Below are 18,793 nucleotides of genomic sequence, written 5' to 3'. Positions count from 1 at the left end.
TTCCATATGCCTGTGTCAGATCCACTACTTTAAGCCACAGAGCTGTCAGATGCTCATTTTTTATGGTGTGCTTACGTGGCAGGCCAACTGTTGAATCAGTCAGTTTTTCACAAAGCCAGGATCTGCAACCCTGAAAGATGTACATGCTCTTTTGGCCAGAAGTCTCAACTTTGCAGCAGAAGTGAGTTGGCAAAGCAAACCACTATATCCTGGTACCTAAGAACTGTTATCAGAATTATTGCTTTTACATGAAAGTTAAAAAAAAAAGCAACATTATGAACAACATAGGAAATAGCAACTATTCTGCACACATACACGAAGCAAATACCACAATACAAATGCAGATTTAAATCATCAGATGCTATCATGAATTGACAGTTCTTAAAATAATCCACAAAAATCTCACGAACTTGTGTACACACTCAACTTTCTTTGCCTTTAACAAAATGAGGAGCAGAAGACATTTAGTTCATGAACAAAAGCCTCAATACTTCAGTTAAAACCTGAGATTGTTGTAGACAGTTTGCAAAAATCCCAAACCAAAATAAAACCAACCCCCCCACACTTTTTCCTTTACCCATATCTCATTAAGAAACCCCATAATCCCACAACTAAGTGAAAATACCAGTCACGTAGGTATCACTTTACACGGCTGAGGGAGGTGGGCGCATCTCCAGCACGTTTTTTACCTCACGTCCCCAGCCTTTAGCATCTGAAAGATTATCTCCATTCTCCATACCTCAAATTTTGCTAAAGTAAAATTGCGTATTTACATGCAGCATGCATGTTAATCAGGATATAAACATTTAAATAACAGAATGCAGATCCATTAATCAAAAGTGATTACCAGCTTTCTTTCCATTTACTGAGGGTTCTTCTGTCAAATATCATCTTGGGTACTGTTGCCAAAACTGTGTTTTTAAAGCCTCTTAGAGAAAAAGCTGATTAGTTATAACATTGGCTCAAGAGATATGTTTTACATCAGTGTTTACTAGAAATGTGAGATTGAAATTAACTTGCAGGTAACCAGTACAGAATTGTGCACCTACATTAACCCGTTCTGTTAGCTTAAAAACAGGCTCTCTCCTCTGCCCCTTTTCCTCGCATCAGTAGATTTTAAAGCATTTCAAATATCTCAATGCCCTTGCAGAAATACGTGGTTAACCAGAAACTTTCAGCTCTGGAAAACAGTGACCACTACATCCTTTTCAGGCCATTATTTTCCACCGAAAGACCCATTAACATTCAGATTCCTGCCTGTTTCTAAAGTATGTTTAAATAGCTTTTTATAATTAATACACCCAACTACAGAAGGCCAATATCGGTAAGCTAGGAATGTCGCTGGCCATGCTGTGCAAATCGTGATTTCCCAGCCAAATTGAAAATCAGAAATTCACAAGCTGCATTTATAAGCTTTTAATACCAGACCACAGGTAACATACTAAGGTCCACAAGAAAATACCTCAATGGGTTCAAACTATCTTTTACGCTTTAGGCGACAGACAGACGCAGGCAAGGAGGCTGCAAGGCACATGGGGCACGCCAGCCTGCTCATCACACACTCTCTCTACTGAACTCCCCTTTGACAGTCCGAGACGATAAGCAGGAGAGACTTACTGTGCAAATCTGGTCAGCATTTTACAAAAGCATGGAGGCTGAGCATTCAAAAGAAAAGCTGCTAGAATGTGAATCTCCTACAGAATGGAGATATCAAGAACTTCTACACACATGCACACACACCCCCAAAAAGTACAAAAAAGTACTGTAAAAGTTGGGAAAATATTTCAGTATTAACTCTGTTTTTGCACTTCCAAACAGTTCTAAACATGTTGATACAGACCTATGAGAAATGCAACCACACGCACACTTGCTCTTTCACCTTGGAGACACCGTAGAAATACTGCGTACAATAATGGGGTCAGTCTTCAGATATACTGAAAATCCATTACTTGGCATTGCTTCCCAAGCGTGTTACAGACAGATACCACGTTCTTTAAACCTCTGAACCTTGATTCTTAATACACCATGCTTCTCTATACCAAATTTCTTGTTCTACTTTCTCAAAGCACTGTAAAGAAGTTATTCCTGAAGAACATACTTTGTTAACTGTATTTTTTAAGGCCTCATCGTGTAAATTCTGGGTCGCTTCAGTAGAAATGTCGTTATACCTACAACTTTGTTCAGGGAGCAAACAGAAGCACGTACAACGTTGGCAATATCAACGGTTCGTGAGACTTAAGAGCAGGAGGAAAAACCAGGGAGGAGTAAGACAACACTATGAATTTGCCTGTTTCCTAGATGTCTACTAGACTGTTGGTTATATTTGCACTAGCAGTCAGAATGGTAGAGAAGCAATATCCATAGATAGCAAGACTGGAAGTCACCCTGGAAAAGGAGAATGAGAGAAGGGAAAAAAAAGCACAGAGGAAAAAAAAGAGAAACACCACTTGCAAAAAAAAAAGTTGTGAAGAAAAAATGTTACGATGATAGTCTTAAAGACGAATGCGCTATTCATTTATTTTAGTAAAGGCACGATAGAAGCCAGCCATAAGAAACTGGAAAAACATTAATAATTAAAACGTCTTTTGTGCTGAGGCCATATCCTGCCTGGATGCCTGTGAAAACTTCCCACAAGCTCTGGGACGTGCCCTGATCTGCCTACGGTGCCCACTCACTCTGGGATACGGTATCCCTCCGGCAAAGGCCCCAAGCAGGAGATCCCAACTTGCTCCATCAGGGAATTTCAGAGTTTGCCCTGACAGTACTCTTGCATATGCAGATGACACACCAAGACAACTGAAAGCTTCAGAAAACCATAAACTGTTAAGACTGCAGGGCTTCTGAGCAAGCCTAATGACCAGCCTAATTAATAAGCCGAAGAGAGGGAAGATTGACCGTTTTAACAGGGAAGCAGATCTGCATTTAGCAGCTAAACAAAAAAAAACTGGCTTGCTTTCTACCACTGCGGCAATGGATTTCATGTACCTGAACAGGGATGGCAGCCAGGTTCTACAGCAATCCTGGTACCAAACCTTGCTGAAGAGGTGCTGAAAACAAACGGCATTTCACAAGTGTGACGAAAGTAAAATCACCCTGTACCAGAACAGAAATTCCCCTGGTATCTCCAGAAGTAACATCACTGTTTCAGGTTGTATTCTAGAATTCTAAGGAAAAAAAAAAGAAAAAGCACAGAAAGAAAGCACTATTTTGAAACGCGCTAACAGACACTTACACCTGGACATGACATACATACGCAGTGTTCCAAAATAAATATAAGGTGTTATTGACACAGAAATACACTTTGTTTAGAAGAAGGAAAACACACCAGGGGAAGACATAATTAAATGTTCCATAAATTGTTATAATGAAAAAAGGTACTATCCCACTCCCTAACAAACGTATGCAATACTTGAGACAAAGTCAGCAAGCCTGCTGTGTACACTACATAAAGATTTGTTTGAAAATTAGTAAATCATCCCTATAATAAAGTTTAGCATTTTCACAGTTCCTAATCTGCCTCTTAGCCACAAAAGCATTGCCCTTGCACTGATGAAGGCAATTCCCTTTTAAGATTCAAGGCATTGAACTATTACAGCATTCGTACTTAGCTCTACCTCTGAGAGCTGAGAATTACAGGAACATTTGGGCATATTAGGTATTTGGCCAATAAAAAATTGGAGTGTGAAGTATTTTTACATTACATCATTACATGTACTTGCATGTACATTAATACATACACCATTGTGTTTCCTTCATAGATCTGGGACAGAAATACTTCTTTCTGTAAGAAATCCTGAAGCAGGAAAAAAGGTAGAGATCTGTATATCTGCTGTGCAAGAGACATGTACTCCTCTTTGAAAAGCACAGCGGCTAGAAATTCCGTATAGGTAATGGAATAGCAAAAGCACCACAGAAATTATATTTTAAGTGCCACTTCTAAACATTTCTTTCTTTTTCCTGGCTCCGCATCGTGTCAGCATTGCAACCTTTAGGGTAAGGACAAGCGTGCAATCTCCCATCTGACTTAACAGAGCTCAGCGGTTAAAAAACAATGCCATGCAACACTAACTTACCCTACTTCCCACCCCCCGAAATTAGGCCAAAAATCAGAGGAAGTCATGCGGTATGGCATCGGATATTCCATGACTACCACCGCTGGCAGGGCCTAAGCCACATATTTCATAGGTAACTAGGAACACACACGCAGTTGTTTTGTAGCGACGCTACACCACAGGCTCCTGCTGAACCGCTGCCTTTTCCTCCTCACAGCTCGTTCCAAACGTTCTGCGATTTCAGCCCGGGAGGTCTGCCCCAGGATTTGAGAAGGGGACTTGGTGGGAACTTATCCTTTAAGCATACAGGGAATTCAGGGGGTATTTAACATACGAACATGCATTCTCTACTCACTGCTTCTGCTGGGAATCAAAAATATTAAATTCAGTATACTGCATTAACCACATTCAATTACATAAGTATCAACAAATTCTTAAAGATTAATTTTTTCAAGCACACAGACTTTTTCAACTTTGCCTTAACAAAAATCTTCCTTCCGCTTTTCACAACCTGTGGATCATTATAAATATATTTCTTCTTCAGTCTGCCACCAAAGGTCATACGGGAATCGCTAAGTCAGCATATTCTCCGTGCAGCCTCATTCTGAGAGACGCTTTAAGGGCATTTAAAAAGCTTTTGTATATAAACAAACAGTACTGCCTCGCCTACTGAACTAGAGTTTCCCCACTTCCCCCACATATGCGTCACCGAAGGCTCCAAACATCTGCCCTAAGGGTTCCCCCGCGCCCTTCTTCTTAATGTAAATATTCTGAGTTATGATATGTTTAAACAAGTGGAGGGAAAGACTGCACTTTGCTCAGCTCATCTAATTTGGAAATTTAAAGTCCAGTTTATTCATCTGTTTTAACACACCAAGGAAAATCTTACTTTTCCAGCTGAGTAAGAGCCTGAGTTTCTCTCTCCATAATCTCATAAACCATTACTGAACTAAAATGCTTACCACAGAAGTCCAACATACCAAAGAATGAACAAGTGTAGGAAACACATACTGGTATAACTAGCTTTTTGAAAATGTGTAGCTCTAGGAAGTCTCCTTCACATTTTCCAGCATAAATATTTACAGCAGTTTGCAATTTGAAATCAAGTTGTCTGTTCATAAGAAGAAACTCAAAATACATGCCGTGAAAGGGAATAATTTCAGGATTAAAAACCAAACCAAGACAACATAACCCCCAGAACAGAACCTTTTTCTAAGCTTCCTAAGTACATCAAGATGGGCTACAGGTTGACTGTTTTGGTGATGACGACTGACACTGGTTAGGAGAAAAATAGTTTTCACCTCTTCAGTAACTTGTTGCAAAGTGTTAGGTCAAACAGACACCACCCCCTAACACACAGGCAACAGTGTGCTGTTACTGAGCTCCCTGAGCAAGGCCCTGCACACCCGCCCACCCTGTCAAGGACCGGGAATTTTTCCCACAGCCCAAAAATCCTCACCTGGAGCAGCAAGTATTTATCACACAAACCCTTTCAGCATTGTAATGCAGACACGATCCAAGTTTGAAGGACTCAGATATTTTTGAATGGTAACAATGCTCTTGGGAAGTTTATTGGGCTAGATAGAAGACTCTGCAGTAACACATCCCACAACTGCAAAGTCCAGTGTGGACTGGTGCCTTCAAAGTTTGAACATAGTGGCAGGTCTGTCAACAGAGAAACTTGCATGGTTTTAAAGCTGTAATAAGTCAATTAAGAAAAATGTGAGACCGTGAGCCTTCACATTTTTCGTAACAGCCATTTGAGATGTAGATGACCATAAACCTGTGAGGAGGCTCTCTCAGCCAAGCTTCTCCAGCCTATCCGGGGTTTTGCTATTTCCATGTTAATTTCTAATGGTTAGGCATTAGAAGTGGCTGTTGGGGTTTTTGTTTGTTTGGTTTTTTAAGGAAGTTCACACACACACGCAAACACATACAACCCTCTTCCCCCCATTAAAACAGTTACCTTACACAGACACCAACAGGAAACCAAAATCTCTTGAGATGCAAGGATTTAAAAAACCAACCAACAAGTCACATTCTTCTAAATGCTCATAAGAAAGCTGGACTCTTACAAAATGTAATTTTTCCTGGGCTCAAAAGACTAGACTCAGTTTCATCCTGCAGCCAACTGCCTGCTTTAATAGAAATGTTTGAAAGAACAACTGCTGAAATCTTACTTTTTGTTTCTCTTTTCACGGCTACAATTTTTTTCATGACCTTCCTAACACACTGGAGTTCATGCTTCAGCAAATACCAAATTCTGTAGCATTTCTTACTCCACACTCAGTTAGCAATAAAGAAGACACAGGATGTAAAGGTGAGGCAGAATTACAGCTTTGCACTGTTTCCACTTCGCTGTACTCTGAAAGAAATCTGCCTGGCTTATGTGTAGCTTTCAATCCCCAGTTCATTGCTTCCTTTTTCGTTTCTGTATGAACTCAATTTTTTTTAACCTTACCATTGACCAATTTCTTCCAGCTCAAGCCTGATTCTAACTGCAATTACAATGATTTTATATTCCACAAAAAATACAATTCATTGTTTTCTACTACCAAGAGAACAGAACTAAGCTCCTTTCTCCATTCTTTCATAACATTCTTGCAGGTATTCCTCTTCAATCCTGTTAGCTGGAATACCATTCTTTTATCCCTTTTCTTCATGTTATTTTAACTCCCTCTGAAAGCACCTATTTTTGCCACTGTCTGTATCCAGCAGACTCTTTGCATTATTCCTGTTTTCTTTTCCTAATATTTAGTGTGCATATGCAGAAATCTATAAATACATAGTCAAAGCTGACAGTGCCAGCTACAATCAAGTTTGGTTTTCTGGACCCCTTGTTGATTGCTTAAATCTTAGCCAAATTTTGTTCATTCTGAAGGAAACGTTCTACAACAAATTTTAGAGGTAGTTTTTGTTTTTAATTAAGGTGTCAACTGAGATCAGTTCAGTTTGCTGCTGACTTACCAGTACACTAAAATTCTTTAAATCATCCATTAAGAAACTCCACCGCTTCCCAGTTTTGAAATTTGTCAATAGAAGGGGGGTTCTGGAGGCAAAAGCAAAGAAACCAGAAATAAGGAACACACCTTTTGTTATCCTTATTAAAATCTATACCTGTCTTAGGACAACTAAAGCAGCTCAAAAAGACGGCTGCATACACACAGCAAAACTCCCTTGGGGTATCACAACTTCTTCCACTGTGAGAGCAGCAAATACACGAGTGAGGAGGGCAACACAATGTAGGCAACAAGCACCTGAGATAGGGGAAGGCATGGACCACTTCACTTCCTCCTCCTCCTCCTCCAGCAGCAATGGCTTAAACCTGCCTCGAAACCAGCTGGGAAACAATGACATTAAAGATGTTCCTCTCTGGAGACTTTTCCTGCAGTGAGTATTCCCTCCTGGCTGCAGGGGCTTTCTCAGCAACAGCTCGAAACTCTGCAACATGGTGATGAACACTCACCGAGGGGAGCAATTTCTTTCTCCACTCTCCAGCGCCTGGTCCACGCGGAGTACATCAGCAAGCTGCACGGCTCGCGCCGCAAAAGCCTGCGTTGCAGTTTGAGGTCCCAACACGTCAATGAATCATATGAGAAGGGTTGTGGTTCAATACGGTGGAATTTCTTGGTGGTTTTTAGTTTGGTATTTTAAAAGCTAGGAAGTAACCTTTAAGAATACCTTTTAAATGTTAAGATTGTGAAGCAAAGCAGCAAGAAGTTGGAGAATGCCAAAAGTAAGGGTGTTTACACAAACTAAGCCAGTGCGCAAAATGGGCTGTGCTCACTGCTTGGCTCTGTTTACTACCAATTTCTTCATTGTCTTTTCTGTTATTTAGCCACTGAGTGCCTGCTTCACAACACTACCAACTTTATCTTCTGAGCCCTCAGAGGCTGATGTGATACTAGTATCTCCAATTTACAGACAGAAAACAGAGGCATAGAGAGACTAAAAGATTTGCCAAAAGTGGTGGCTGTTCTTGGATCTTCAGCTTAAGTCACCTAGACCTCAATTATTTATTTTTTTTTTGTTAAGATACTTATCACTTTCACAGTGTTTTGCATCCAAACTATAGTAGCCATAGTGAACCAACTGCAGTTGCAAATACTCAGAATTTCTGCCTGGGCATCTCGACTCATGCAAAATGCAGCGCACACAAGTAGTGGCTGGCTGCAAAGGTTTGGTGTAACAGAATCGTTCAGTCTCACACAAGAAATTCAGTGGTAGAGGCAGGAATTAAAAGCAGTTGTCTCAAGGCAACACTGAACAGCGTTATCCACCCTACTGTTCTTTCCCCTCTTGCAATCCACTCTCAACAGGCCTTCGTCCATCACCTGTGGCCAGTGACACAAGCCCCAACCATCCTGCGCAGTGACTAGGACTAGACCCTGTTGAAAACACATCATCAAATTTAGGGACATGGAACAATGACACAGGAACAGGAGACGTGATGGGAAAGGGTGGCAAATTACAGCTTTAAATCCAGCCTTTATTACGCTGCAGAGTATTTTGGACAGTTTTTCACATGTAAATATAGACATTATTCACAAAACAATGAAATTTAAGGGATGCAGCCAAGATGATCTCTAATGTGCAAGATGTTGGACCATACACACCATAAGAAACAGCCTAAAGATCTTACACTCTAAACAAGTAAAACAAAAACAAACAAAAGAGAGAAACATTATCATTCTACATCCCAGATGGGAAATATAAGGGAAATACAGAGGGAGTATTTCTATGGTCTACAAGAGATCCGGTCTATTCATTGCATCACAGGTGGAATCTGCCAGTACTCCGGCTGACGATACACCAACAGAGCTATGCATTCTCTCTATCTTCAGGAGGGAGGTTTTGGGTTCAGATTTGGTTTGTAGAAGAAATTATACGAAACAACCTGATATACAGAAACAAGAACTGCTGCCAAATAAAGGGATATTTCTACAACAAAGTCACCGAGTCAAAACTCTGACTTCTTGCTCCACCTGTGTCTTAGACATGCTCCAGAAATTTAACCAAGACACATATGCAGCATCTGTACAGATGCCCACAGGTATGCCACAGAGCACAGACCACTAGCACTTCTGATGTACCAATACCGCATCAATACCCCCCAGAAATACCCTGTGGCGGAGCATTATTTTTGTCTCAGAAACAATACCAAAGCCCAAAAGTCAAATGTTGTGCTTGCACATTTCTTTCAAACCAAGCAAGCACAAGTTACAGAAGTGAGCCTTGAGAAATCTCAGTGGTTTTCTAAAGTCATTTGATGCAAATCATGAACTAAAGCACAGCACACCAATCGATTCTCAAGTTTTATAGACTACACGACTAAACACTAATAAGAAATATCAACCTGTCAGCTTTCAGTGTAGAGCAGCCTATTTCAGCACCGAAAGCACATTATGATTTTAAACCAACTCAAAGAGCCTTTGCTATATCGCTCTTAAGACATAATAGACGCCCAGCTTTTCTGGACATCGGAAGGCCCAGAACGTATCCAGCTCTCCAGCGAACTTAAGCACGCTTTTCAGATCACTGCAAAGCTATCAAACTATTGAGGAAAGCTATTCGTGTAATACTTGCATTTCCTTGTCAAATACAAAACAGTAAAATATTTGGAGACAGCTGTTGAAATTTATGGGCCTGTCTGCCATTTGTTTCAAATAGAAATATTTGACTGAGAAGTTAAAAACAAAACAGCAACAATTTGTCTTCTTAAAAATAACAGAAAGCTTATCTAGAAAGAGACAAAGTTCAAAATATTTCTGTTACAGCTTTGTATGGGTGAATCAGAGGACTGTGATAAACACTATACATAGAATAAGTTTTCATTTTAAACTCTGCAACTGGTACTTCTAAGTAAACAAAACCATGAGTTGTTTTTCATTCTATATCCTCACAACCATCTGACAACAAACCAAGCCCACTCAGCCCTGCTAAAAGCATGATTCTCTAACATAACTGTACTTCTGGGAATACATTACAGCTTCTGTGAAATGTTTTGTTACACCTGAGTATCAGTTCGGCCATGTAAACATAGGGTGTAACCACATGCAAAGCAGTCTTTTCGTTAGTTTTAGTGAGCTAAGACTTCGTACAACAAAAAAAGTAAATTAAGAAAAGGCAACCTCTGAGTGCCTGAATAAGACAGATATTTTCGTCTTCTGCAGCACACTTATTTCCTGGAGAGGGAGTGATGATGCTTTTGATTAGCAACACGATATGCACCTTTAATATTTAAGAGACTAAGACAACGTCAGGAACACCTGCTTCTAAACTCAGTTCCAGTCACATACCTGGCAGGTGACCCACGCCAGGCTTTTCTTAGGCACACCTTTAGCCTTAGCCTTTGAAACCACTAAGCATTTTCCAGAACTTGCATCCAAACCATATCCTTTGGAGACCTGCAAAACCGTAATTTTTTCTCAAATTTTAGCCACTCATCCCTACTGCTGGGGATGACCGCGACTGTTAAGTTAGCCAGAAGAGTAAGGCTGACACTGTGTACAGCTCCTCTCACCAAAGCAGTCCACTGGTGAGCGTAGCATTTTTCACGTAAGGACCTATTTGCAGTGAGAAGCAGCGAAGGCTGATGTGACAAAACAACGTAATGAAATGAGTGCAGCAGATGCCTTATTGGTACCCTTCAGATACAACATGCTCATTCAGCCGCAGTCAAGCATTAAAACCATGTCACTAACAGACAGTTGTGAAAACAAATGGCCAATTAATTTAATTTTTTTTTTTTTAATTTGCAGGATAATGCTTCCCATATCCCATCATCTTGATACAGGTTTGTGGTTTTTTTTCCCTTGCTGTAAAATCAGGTTAGTATAGCGCTATATTGACTCATCTAAGACAGTGAAAGCTGAGAAGGGGGAGACGAGCTCAGCACACTGAAAAAAAGCACAAAATAATAAATTTGATCTTCACTGATCCTGATACTTCAAGGCCACTGCTAAGCTGCCAAAGGCTGTCAGCTCTCTCAGAAGTATACAAAACGAGTAAAATCAAGCCGTGTCACAAAAAGAAGAGCCTTAAGGTTTCCTACCAAAAAAACTTGAATTTAGCTCTCTGTATTAAACTATTAAACAAGACTACTTCGTTTTCCCAGACAATAAGGTTGCTTACAGTAAATACAGGCAATATTAAAACCTTCAAAACTTATTCCTATGCTGCAGCAAACATCAACTTAACTAGGAGTTGTGTCTCTAGTAGGTTTTTTTTTTTCTTTGTGCCTTTTCGGTGGGGAGGGAGAGAGGGATCACGTTGGGGTTTTTTATAGGGGAAAAGACTTTAGGTTCTATGGACTTGGTTGTTTATTCTCCAGGCTGACTTGGACTGCAAGTGCAACCCAAGTAACTCATCTGATGCAAAACAGGATCGAGAGTGTCAAGGGTTGTTCAACAGTGATCTCTCAAAAAAGTTAAACATTGTTGGGCTCTGGACAAGTTGTTAAAGCTGCTGCTGATTTGATTACTATGGGGCAGCCAGAGGAGTTGGGACAAGGGAGGCAAAAGCCAGGTAAGGGCACGGAGTGTTCTTTGTACACAGTACAAAAGGTGACCATCAGGTTTAGACAACTTAAAAATACCTTTTCACCTAAAAATACAGGTTACTTAATCTTACATCTTTGCCTTGCAGAAGTTATAAAACCTAAGACTCTGCTGAGTTTTCACCTTCGACCACAGACATTTATTCTTTTTGCAGATTTAGTTATCATCAGTACTTATTACCATGGATTAAACCACAGAGTTAAAAACCACATTTTTTAAAGTTTTAATGGTTCAGAGTGTCAAGTTAAGGCGGGTCTAACTTCGCATACATAAAAATAAGCTGTCAGAAAACAGACCTGTGAAATTTTTCAGCCTCCTCAAGTTCCAGCAAAACCTGAGGGTTTAAGCAAATATTTTCTGCAATATTCTCAGAGACTGATAAAATGACTAAAGAAACTGAAATCCAGTTTTCCTCATTATCTAAACTAAAAATGGAAATAGGGCATAACTAATGAGAAGTAAACTGATTTTTCAAATCACTTCACCTCTAATAACCCATGATAGTAGCAATATATGCTCACAACATTTGAAGTCTGCGGCACCTGTGTAGTTTTAACAACTGTTTAACCGTTCCAACATCATTTCAAATTACGGGCTCACTGTATACTTGTATTTCCCTTCTCAACATTTAACCCATCTTAATTCATTCAAGAACTCCATTAATTGTGGAAAAATAGGAACTGATGAAAACTGCTATTACAGGGGGCGATAAAAGCTAGATGACTGGGGAAATTACGCAAGGCAAAAAAAAAAAGGCAGCAATTAATTTCTTACACAATTAGGAGTTTAATTAGATTATTTATTTTAAACGCATTTACTTAAGTGAATAGAAAGCTTTACAACAGACTTAACTCCTCTTAAGTTCCAAGCAATACAAGAGTAGATATCAGACAGAGTACTAAAATTAGATCACTTTGTGTTTGATCGGAAAACATAAGCTCAGCTATGTCAGCAACTTGGTAAGCAACAATATTAAAAATTGGGCTCCAATTTACTGCTCTATGCTCAGTAAGAAGGGGAAACGGCATCACCTAAATGTGAAATTCCTGATCTGTGATGGAGGTTTATCCATCACACCGAACAACACTGCGCAGCACTTCCTGCATAAAGGCACTGCAAAAACGTCTTCTCCAGCAGAGATTGTTAGTGATAGCAGTGAAGCAGTCTGCAAACGCGAGGTCTCAGATACAGCTGTATACGCTAGCACTTTAGAGCCTCTCAGCTGTAAACTAACTGAAGCACATGCGGATGTTTGTTGGGTTTTGGCATAAAAAGTTAAAACCGGAATCAAATGGTGTTCCTGCCCCTAAAAATTTATGTTGATATTTGTGGTGTTGTAATCGCTTTCATTCTCTGAAGGGACGCTTCCATACTGCAACTGTGAAGTACACATTAAAAAGAACCTGATGACAGCCACATGTGAGGGTGCAGGTGGAAGCACGCTCTCCCAAAAGCTGCGCGCGAGGGTGGGGATGGAAGCGTGTTCTCCCTCAACATACACATTTGCTCGGCAACTGACCTGTATTTTTCCTCTCATTTAGTTCCTCCAGGGCCATTTCTACCAAGACAGTAACAAATAACCATAGGATCAGATTCCTCACACTCATCTGCCAGTCCTGGCCTTGGTTAAGCACACTGGGATTTTGTTCAAGGAAATGCCTGGACACATAAGCTTGCCAGTTCGTGGAGCAGGTCGCTCGCCTGCTTGCTCCTTTCCATAGCCAACGAGTGCCCACACGGCTGTGTGAAGGCAGGAGAGTGAGAAGACCAAGGTCAAACCTAGCAATGTCCGAGGTAGCTTTGGTGACAGAGATGATAAATAGTGGGGAGGCATGCATGGGAGGAGAGCTTGATCCCCTCAAAAGCAAGCCAAATATATTACTATTAAGAAAAGCAACTACCGGCTGTCACATCTCATGCTACTTCTGTGTTACACGTATTACCCACCCCTCTGTGTATTTCAACTGCAAATTCTCTGGTAAGGAAACTATGTCTTCCTTTGCATCTTCAAAGTTCATGCTGGTTATTGCTGTAAGCTGGAGGATATCAAGAATGCTGTCAAGCACACAGACTGCAGGAACAAGAACAGATTCCGCGTATTTCTCTCAAAATTAGAGCTGCCTCACGGAGGACTCCTAGAACTTGCCTGCAAACTATTTTTGCACAAAAACAGGCTTCTTAAATACATATTCCTTTAACCACTTAATTGAAACAGCAACCGAGTTTCCCGAGAGCTTTTCTTTCATAGCTGAGAGCTACATACCTCTCAGATTTCTGGGGTGTATCTGCTTTGTCCGAGGCATTTTCCTCTAATCTCATACACCACTTTCTCCTCTCAGAAATGGAAAGTACAGCAAGCAGAGAGATGGCAGCTCCATAAACTTGTCAAAGCAGTCAGTTAATCCATATGCTAAAAAAAGAGAGAGGAAAGTTATGAGATGGACGCATTAATAAGGAAGACAAAGATACTCATCTGCTCCCTTTCAGCCTCAAAGGGGTATGGAAATTAGCAATGAGCAAGAAATATTTCTGTACCTATCCTTCTACGGAGTGAAGCATTCCGATATCTTAAGAAAACTACATGAGGGTGAACTCCTTTTGGGATTACTCAGGAAGCATGAGAAAACTAAGACACTTTTCCACATTTGTCAAGCTGTTTTCTAGCCAGAAGACGTCCTCCAACAACTCATGTCCCATACAAACAAATCCAGAAAACCAAACAAAATTTGACATCAGGCTTTAAGATACAGATCTTCATCTCGGGGTGGGGGGAGAGCAGAGTGGAGGGCAAACACAGACCACATCAGCAATAATCCACCCTATTTGTAACTCCACTCTCCACACCCAGAGCGTGCAAGTCCGGAAGAAATCCCCATGGGATATTTCTGCTGAAATATCCACATACAGCAGAGAATCACACTGGCTCTTAACCCATCTGCAAACTGTTGCATGGCAAGTTTTGTGCCCTGGCGTGGTCCTACGTGGCTGCATCTACAGGAGGCTGCAGCCAGCAAAGCCCCAGTACAGATAAACCCCACGGACCAGGGGTTTTAATAGCCTAACACACAGACTTGTTGCTGAAATGGCACAAACCTACATTTGCAGCCCCAAACCTACCTCTTTTTCAAGACTCGCAAAACTTTCTTACTTTTCAAATATTCTTACGATTTCCTTCCAGTTTAAGGAGCATTTTGCTTAGTTTCTGAAATCCCACAGGATGTAAGAATCTCCCACAGAACTACAGCAAACTACTTACACGCAAGAACTTAAAAAAAGAAAATGATTGGTGTCATTCCACTCTTCCAGCTAAACAAAAGAAAACATTAACAACTTCCCACTTTTTTTTTTTTTAAATAGCAATGCTACCTCAGGTTAACAGATATTTTTTTTTAGTTAACACTAGGAAGAAATTTGAAAAATTTATATAAACTTCAAAATGCCCCTAATATGGACAAGTTGATTAAGGATAGCTATTCAAAGCAGAAAGTATGTAGGATTTTTAACAATTGTTAAATAAATATTTATTTACAGTTTGGGGTTTTTTATTGTTTATTTGTTTTTTAGCTTTTGGGGTTTTTTTAAAGACAATCATGTTATTGTAAAAATGTAATTCAAACCCACTTAAAATAGACTACTTGCAACCACCCCTTCAGTCTACAGACTGTTGAGGAATATAATCATTAATTTTTAATGTTTCTTTTGTCTGTTGCTGCATAAAAGCACCCAAACAGGAGAAGAAACTGACTGCAACTGACACAAAGGAAGGCTGGAAAATATTATTCTAACAGTTCTTCACTAGGGTATTAAAGGAAAAAAAAAAAAGAAAGATTCCAAACAGAGCACACAGCCTGTCAAGCTGTTCACTCACACCACTTTATCTGCAAGGATAACAGAAAGATTTAGATATTAAGTAAAGCCTTAAGCTAACAGGTCCATTTTCCTGGTCTTGGAAGCAGTGGCTGGATCGCTTGAAGCAACAAGCATGCCCTGAACCCCCGTCCCCCTTCAGTGGGAACTCTGGGGGCTGCTGGGCTGAGGTTGTTAAAGGTTATAATAAACACCGTCACTTCTTTATGCAAGTTATTCGGAGCAGGAGTTTGAAATCCCCCGGGGCATCCGTAAATCATAAGCACCTCCCGATGCTCCCCTGCAGCACAAATGACATCTTATTTACGCTTTAAAAACCACCAATTTCCCCCGCTCACCAGCAGGACTCATTCTTTCGGGGACAGAGGTGGCCGTGTGAAAGCCACGGCAGAAACACCGTGCAGGACCCACGCGAAAAGTCATGCCCTCTTAATTTAAACCAAAAAAAAAAAAAAAGAAAAAAAGAAAAAAGAGGGGGGGAGAGGGAGAAACGGGCCGTTGCAAACGCAGAGGTCAAATCCTTCCCCCTAGCAGCCCCCCGCCCCCCAAAAAATGCAGATGAGGGAGCGGGGGGGCGGGGAGGCAGCCAGCCCCGGGGCCCCGAGAGCCGTCGGTATGTGCGAGCGGGGTTGCAAAGGGAAGGGAGGGAGGAAAAAAAAACCATGAATGAATAAAGAGGGAGGAGCCTGGGAAAACCCCTCTGCAACGCCGCACCGAACAAAGCGCTGCACACATGCCGGGGGGGGTGGGGGGGGGAGGGCGGCGGGGGGGGGCGGCCGCAGCCCGGCACCCAGCGGGGACGGCGGCGGGGGTAGGGGGTGGGAGGAGGGGCTCCGCGGCACCCCCTAAAACCCCGGCTGCGAAGCGGGAAGGAGGGGGTCGGGGGCAGCACACAGACAAACCCGCCTGGGGCTGGGGGTGCAGCCGGCACCCCCGTGGAGAAGCGCGGGCGGGCGGGCGCGGAGTCCCCGCCGGTCCCGGGGGGCTGCGGCGGCCCGGCGGTGGGGGGGAGCGGGGCCTGCCGTCCTCCCCGTCCCCGCCCGTGCCCGCCGCCGCCGGCGGAGGACACATTGTGTTGTGGCTGCCGCAGCTCCGCGCGCAGGGGGGCGCCGACCGGGGGGGGGGGGGGGGGAGAGGAAACGGGGGGCTGGGGGGACGGTGGAAAGCGCCGTCCCGCACCCCCCCTCCCTTCCCACGCCGGCTCCCAAACCCCCCTCCCGAACCCCCCAACACCCCCCCCCCACACAGAGCCCGCTGCAAACCTGGCGGAGGGGCCGGCGCGGCGGCGGCGGCTGATGGCGGCGGCGGGGAACGCGGCGACCCCTGCGCGGCGGCGGCGGGAGGGGGGGGAGGAAGGGGGGGTGCCGGGAGCCTCCTTCACTTGACAACCTCAAACACAAACATGACCCAGCGCCGCCGCCGCGCCCGGGCGTGCACACACACACACACACACACACACACACACACGCACACACACACACACACACACACGCACACACACACACACACACACACGCACACACACAGAGACAGACACACAGCCGCACACACGGCCCGGCACCGACACCCACCCCTCCTCCATGCACCGTCCCCCCGGGCCGGCCAAGGCGCCGCCCCCCGGCACTGCCCCCCCCCCCCCTCCGCAGCCCCCCGCCGCCGTGCCGGCCGGCCCCCGGCCGCGCCCGCCCCCCGCGGCAGACCCCTCCTCCCGCCGTCCCCCCCCATGTCCCAGACGGGAGCAGACCCCCCTCCCCCCGCCCCATCCCCCAGCCGTGGGGTGGTGAAGGGGGGGACACGGGGGGGGGGAGGGGGACAGCCTCCCCTGACAGGCGGGAGGGGCGGGGCGGGCCCAGCGCATCCGCCGGGCTCCCCTCGGGGAGAGACGCTCTCCCCGCCCCGCCCCGCCCCTCCCCCCGGCGCCCCGGTCACCGGCGGGGGGAGGGGCGCGAGGCGCGCGGGGGGGGGTGGGGGGGTGTTTTACCTTCTCTCACTTTCTATTGCAGGAAGCGGGGCCGGAGCAGTGACGTCACCGGGTCTCCCGGCCCCGCCCCCCTTCCCCGGCCCGGTCGGGGGGTGGGTGGGGGGAGGGAGGCGGAGGTGGGGGGGAGGGAGGCGGAGGTGGGGGGGAGGGGTCGGGGGAGGGGTCACCGAGGGGGTTTCCTCACCGCCCGGTGGGGGGAGGGACGGCGGCGGAGCGCGAGGCACAACAGACGCGCCGCGGGCCGGATTCCCCGCCGCCAGCACCGCCGCCCCGGGGGGGCGGGGGGGAGCCCCTCGCCTCCGCCGCCGCCGCCTAACGGCCGGGGGAGGAGGAAGAGGAGGAGGAGGAGTGGGGTGTCCCCTCAGGGGGTGCCGCACCCGGCACGAAGCAGCGCCTCCCCCCGAGACCAAAAGTTACACCGACACCCCCCACCCCACCCCGGGGGCGCCGCGCCGGTGCGCGTCGCGCTCCCCCCTGCCACGGCCCGGCCGCGGGGGCAGCGGCACGGCCGCCCGCTCACACACACACACACACACACACACACGCACACACAGACGCACACACAGACGCACACACCGACGCACAGAGCCGGGGCTGACGCGGAGATCCCGGAGGTTCCTCCCCACCGCACGCCCGGCCAGGCTTCCCCGCGCCCCCGCCGCCCGGCCCGGCCCGGCCCGGCCCGGCCCGGCCCCGCCGCCGTGGAAACTCACCGCCGCGCCGTGCATCCTGCCGCGGCTAACTTTTCATCCCGGGCGGCAGCCGGCGGCAGCGAGCCCCCTCCGCCGCTGGAAGTGGGCGGGGGAGGAAATACGAGGAGGAGGCGCGTCGTGCTCTCCGCCGCGGCGCCCCTTTTTTGGCCCGGGCCGCGGGTTTTGCCGGGGGGGAGTTGGGGAGGGGGGTTGTGCAGCGGCCGCTGGGTTTCTGCATCAGCTGTGCCTGTGCAGCCCCTGCGTGTCCGCGCAGCTTTGCGTGCCTGCATAGCCTTGCGTGTGCCTGTGTGCCTGCTCGGAGCGGGGTCACCGTGCCCGGCGAAGGGCTGCCCACCCCCCCCAAGTCCGCAGGGGGAAACGCCGTGCATCCCCCCAGAAAGGGAGACCCCGGCCCGCCTTCTGGCGCTGAGGAGGGGCCTTCTGTGTTCTATTTTTATCCAGCCTGCCTGACAAAGGGGGTGTTGGCAACTTTTCATTACCGCTCAGGTTTTCCATCGGGTTTTGCGTTTGGGGCCAGCACGTGATGGCTTTAGCAAATAAACCCAATTAAATACTTCTTGCATCACCTCACTGCTCTTCCTCCTGCCGTCGCTGTGCGCCCCTGGCACCCCTCCTGCTCAG

General features: G+C 45.5%; 1 protein-coding gene across 2 annotated transcripts in view; it reads right to left on the bottom strand.

Annotated features, from left to right (window-relative positions):
- Positions 1 to 18,247, bottom strand: part of HIVEP1 (HIVEP zinc finger 1) — a 121,715-nt gene extending 103,468 nt beyond the window's left edge. The window contains exons 1-2 of one of the 2 annotated variants that reach the window (XM_064443596.1): positions 18,173 to 18,247; positions 13,875 to 14,021 (exon numbers count right to left, since the gene is read on the bottom strand). In XM_064443596.1, the coding sequence (XP_064299666.1) occupies positions 13,875 to 13,914 (40 nt within the window). In that variant the 5' untranslated portion in view covers positions 13,915 to 14,021; positions 18,173 to 18,247. Of the gene's footprint in view, positions 1 to 13,874; positions 14,022 to 16,740; positions 17,103 to 18,172 lie in introns of those variants that run through there. The other variant, XM_064443595.1, reaches the window with a different exon arrangement.
- Between the last annotated feature and the right edge of the window lie 546 nt (positions 18,248 to 18,793).

This window comes from Phalacrocorax carbo, chromosome 2 (assembly GCF_963921805.1).
Source record: "Phalacrocorax carbo chromosome 2, bPhaCar2.1, whole genome shotgun sequence".
Lineage (NCBI taxonomy): Eukaryota > Metazoa > Chordata > Aves > Suliformes > Phalacrocoracidae > Phalacrocorax > Phalacrocorax carbo.
The sequence above is the reverse complement of the archived record's forward strand: the minus strand, read 5'-3'. Positions and strand labels throughout refer to the sequence as shown.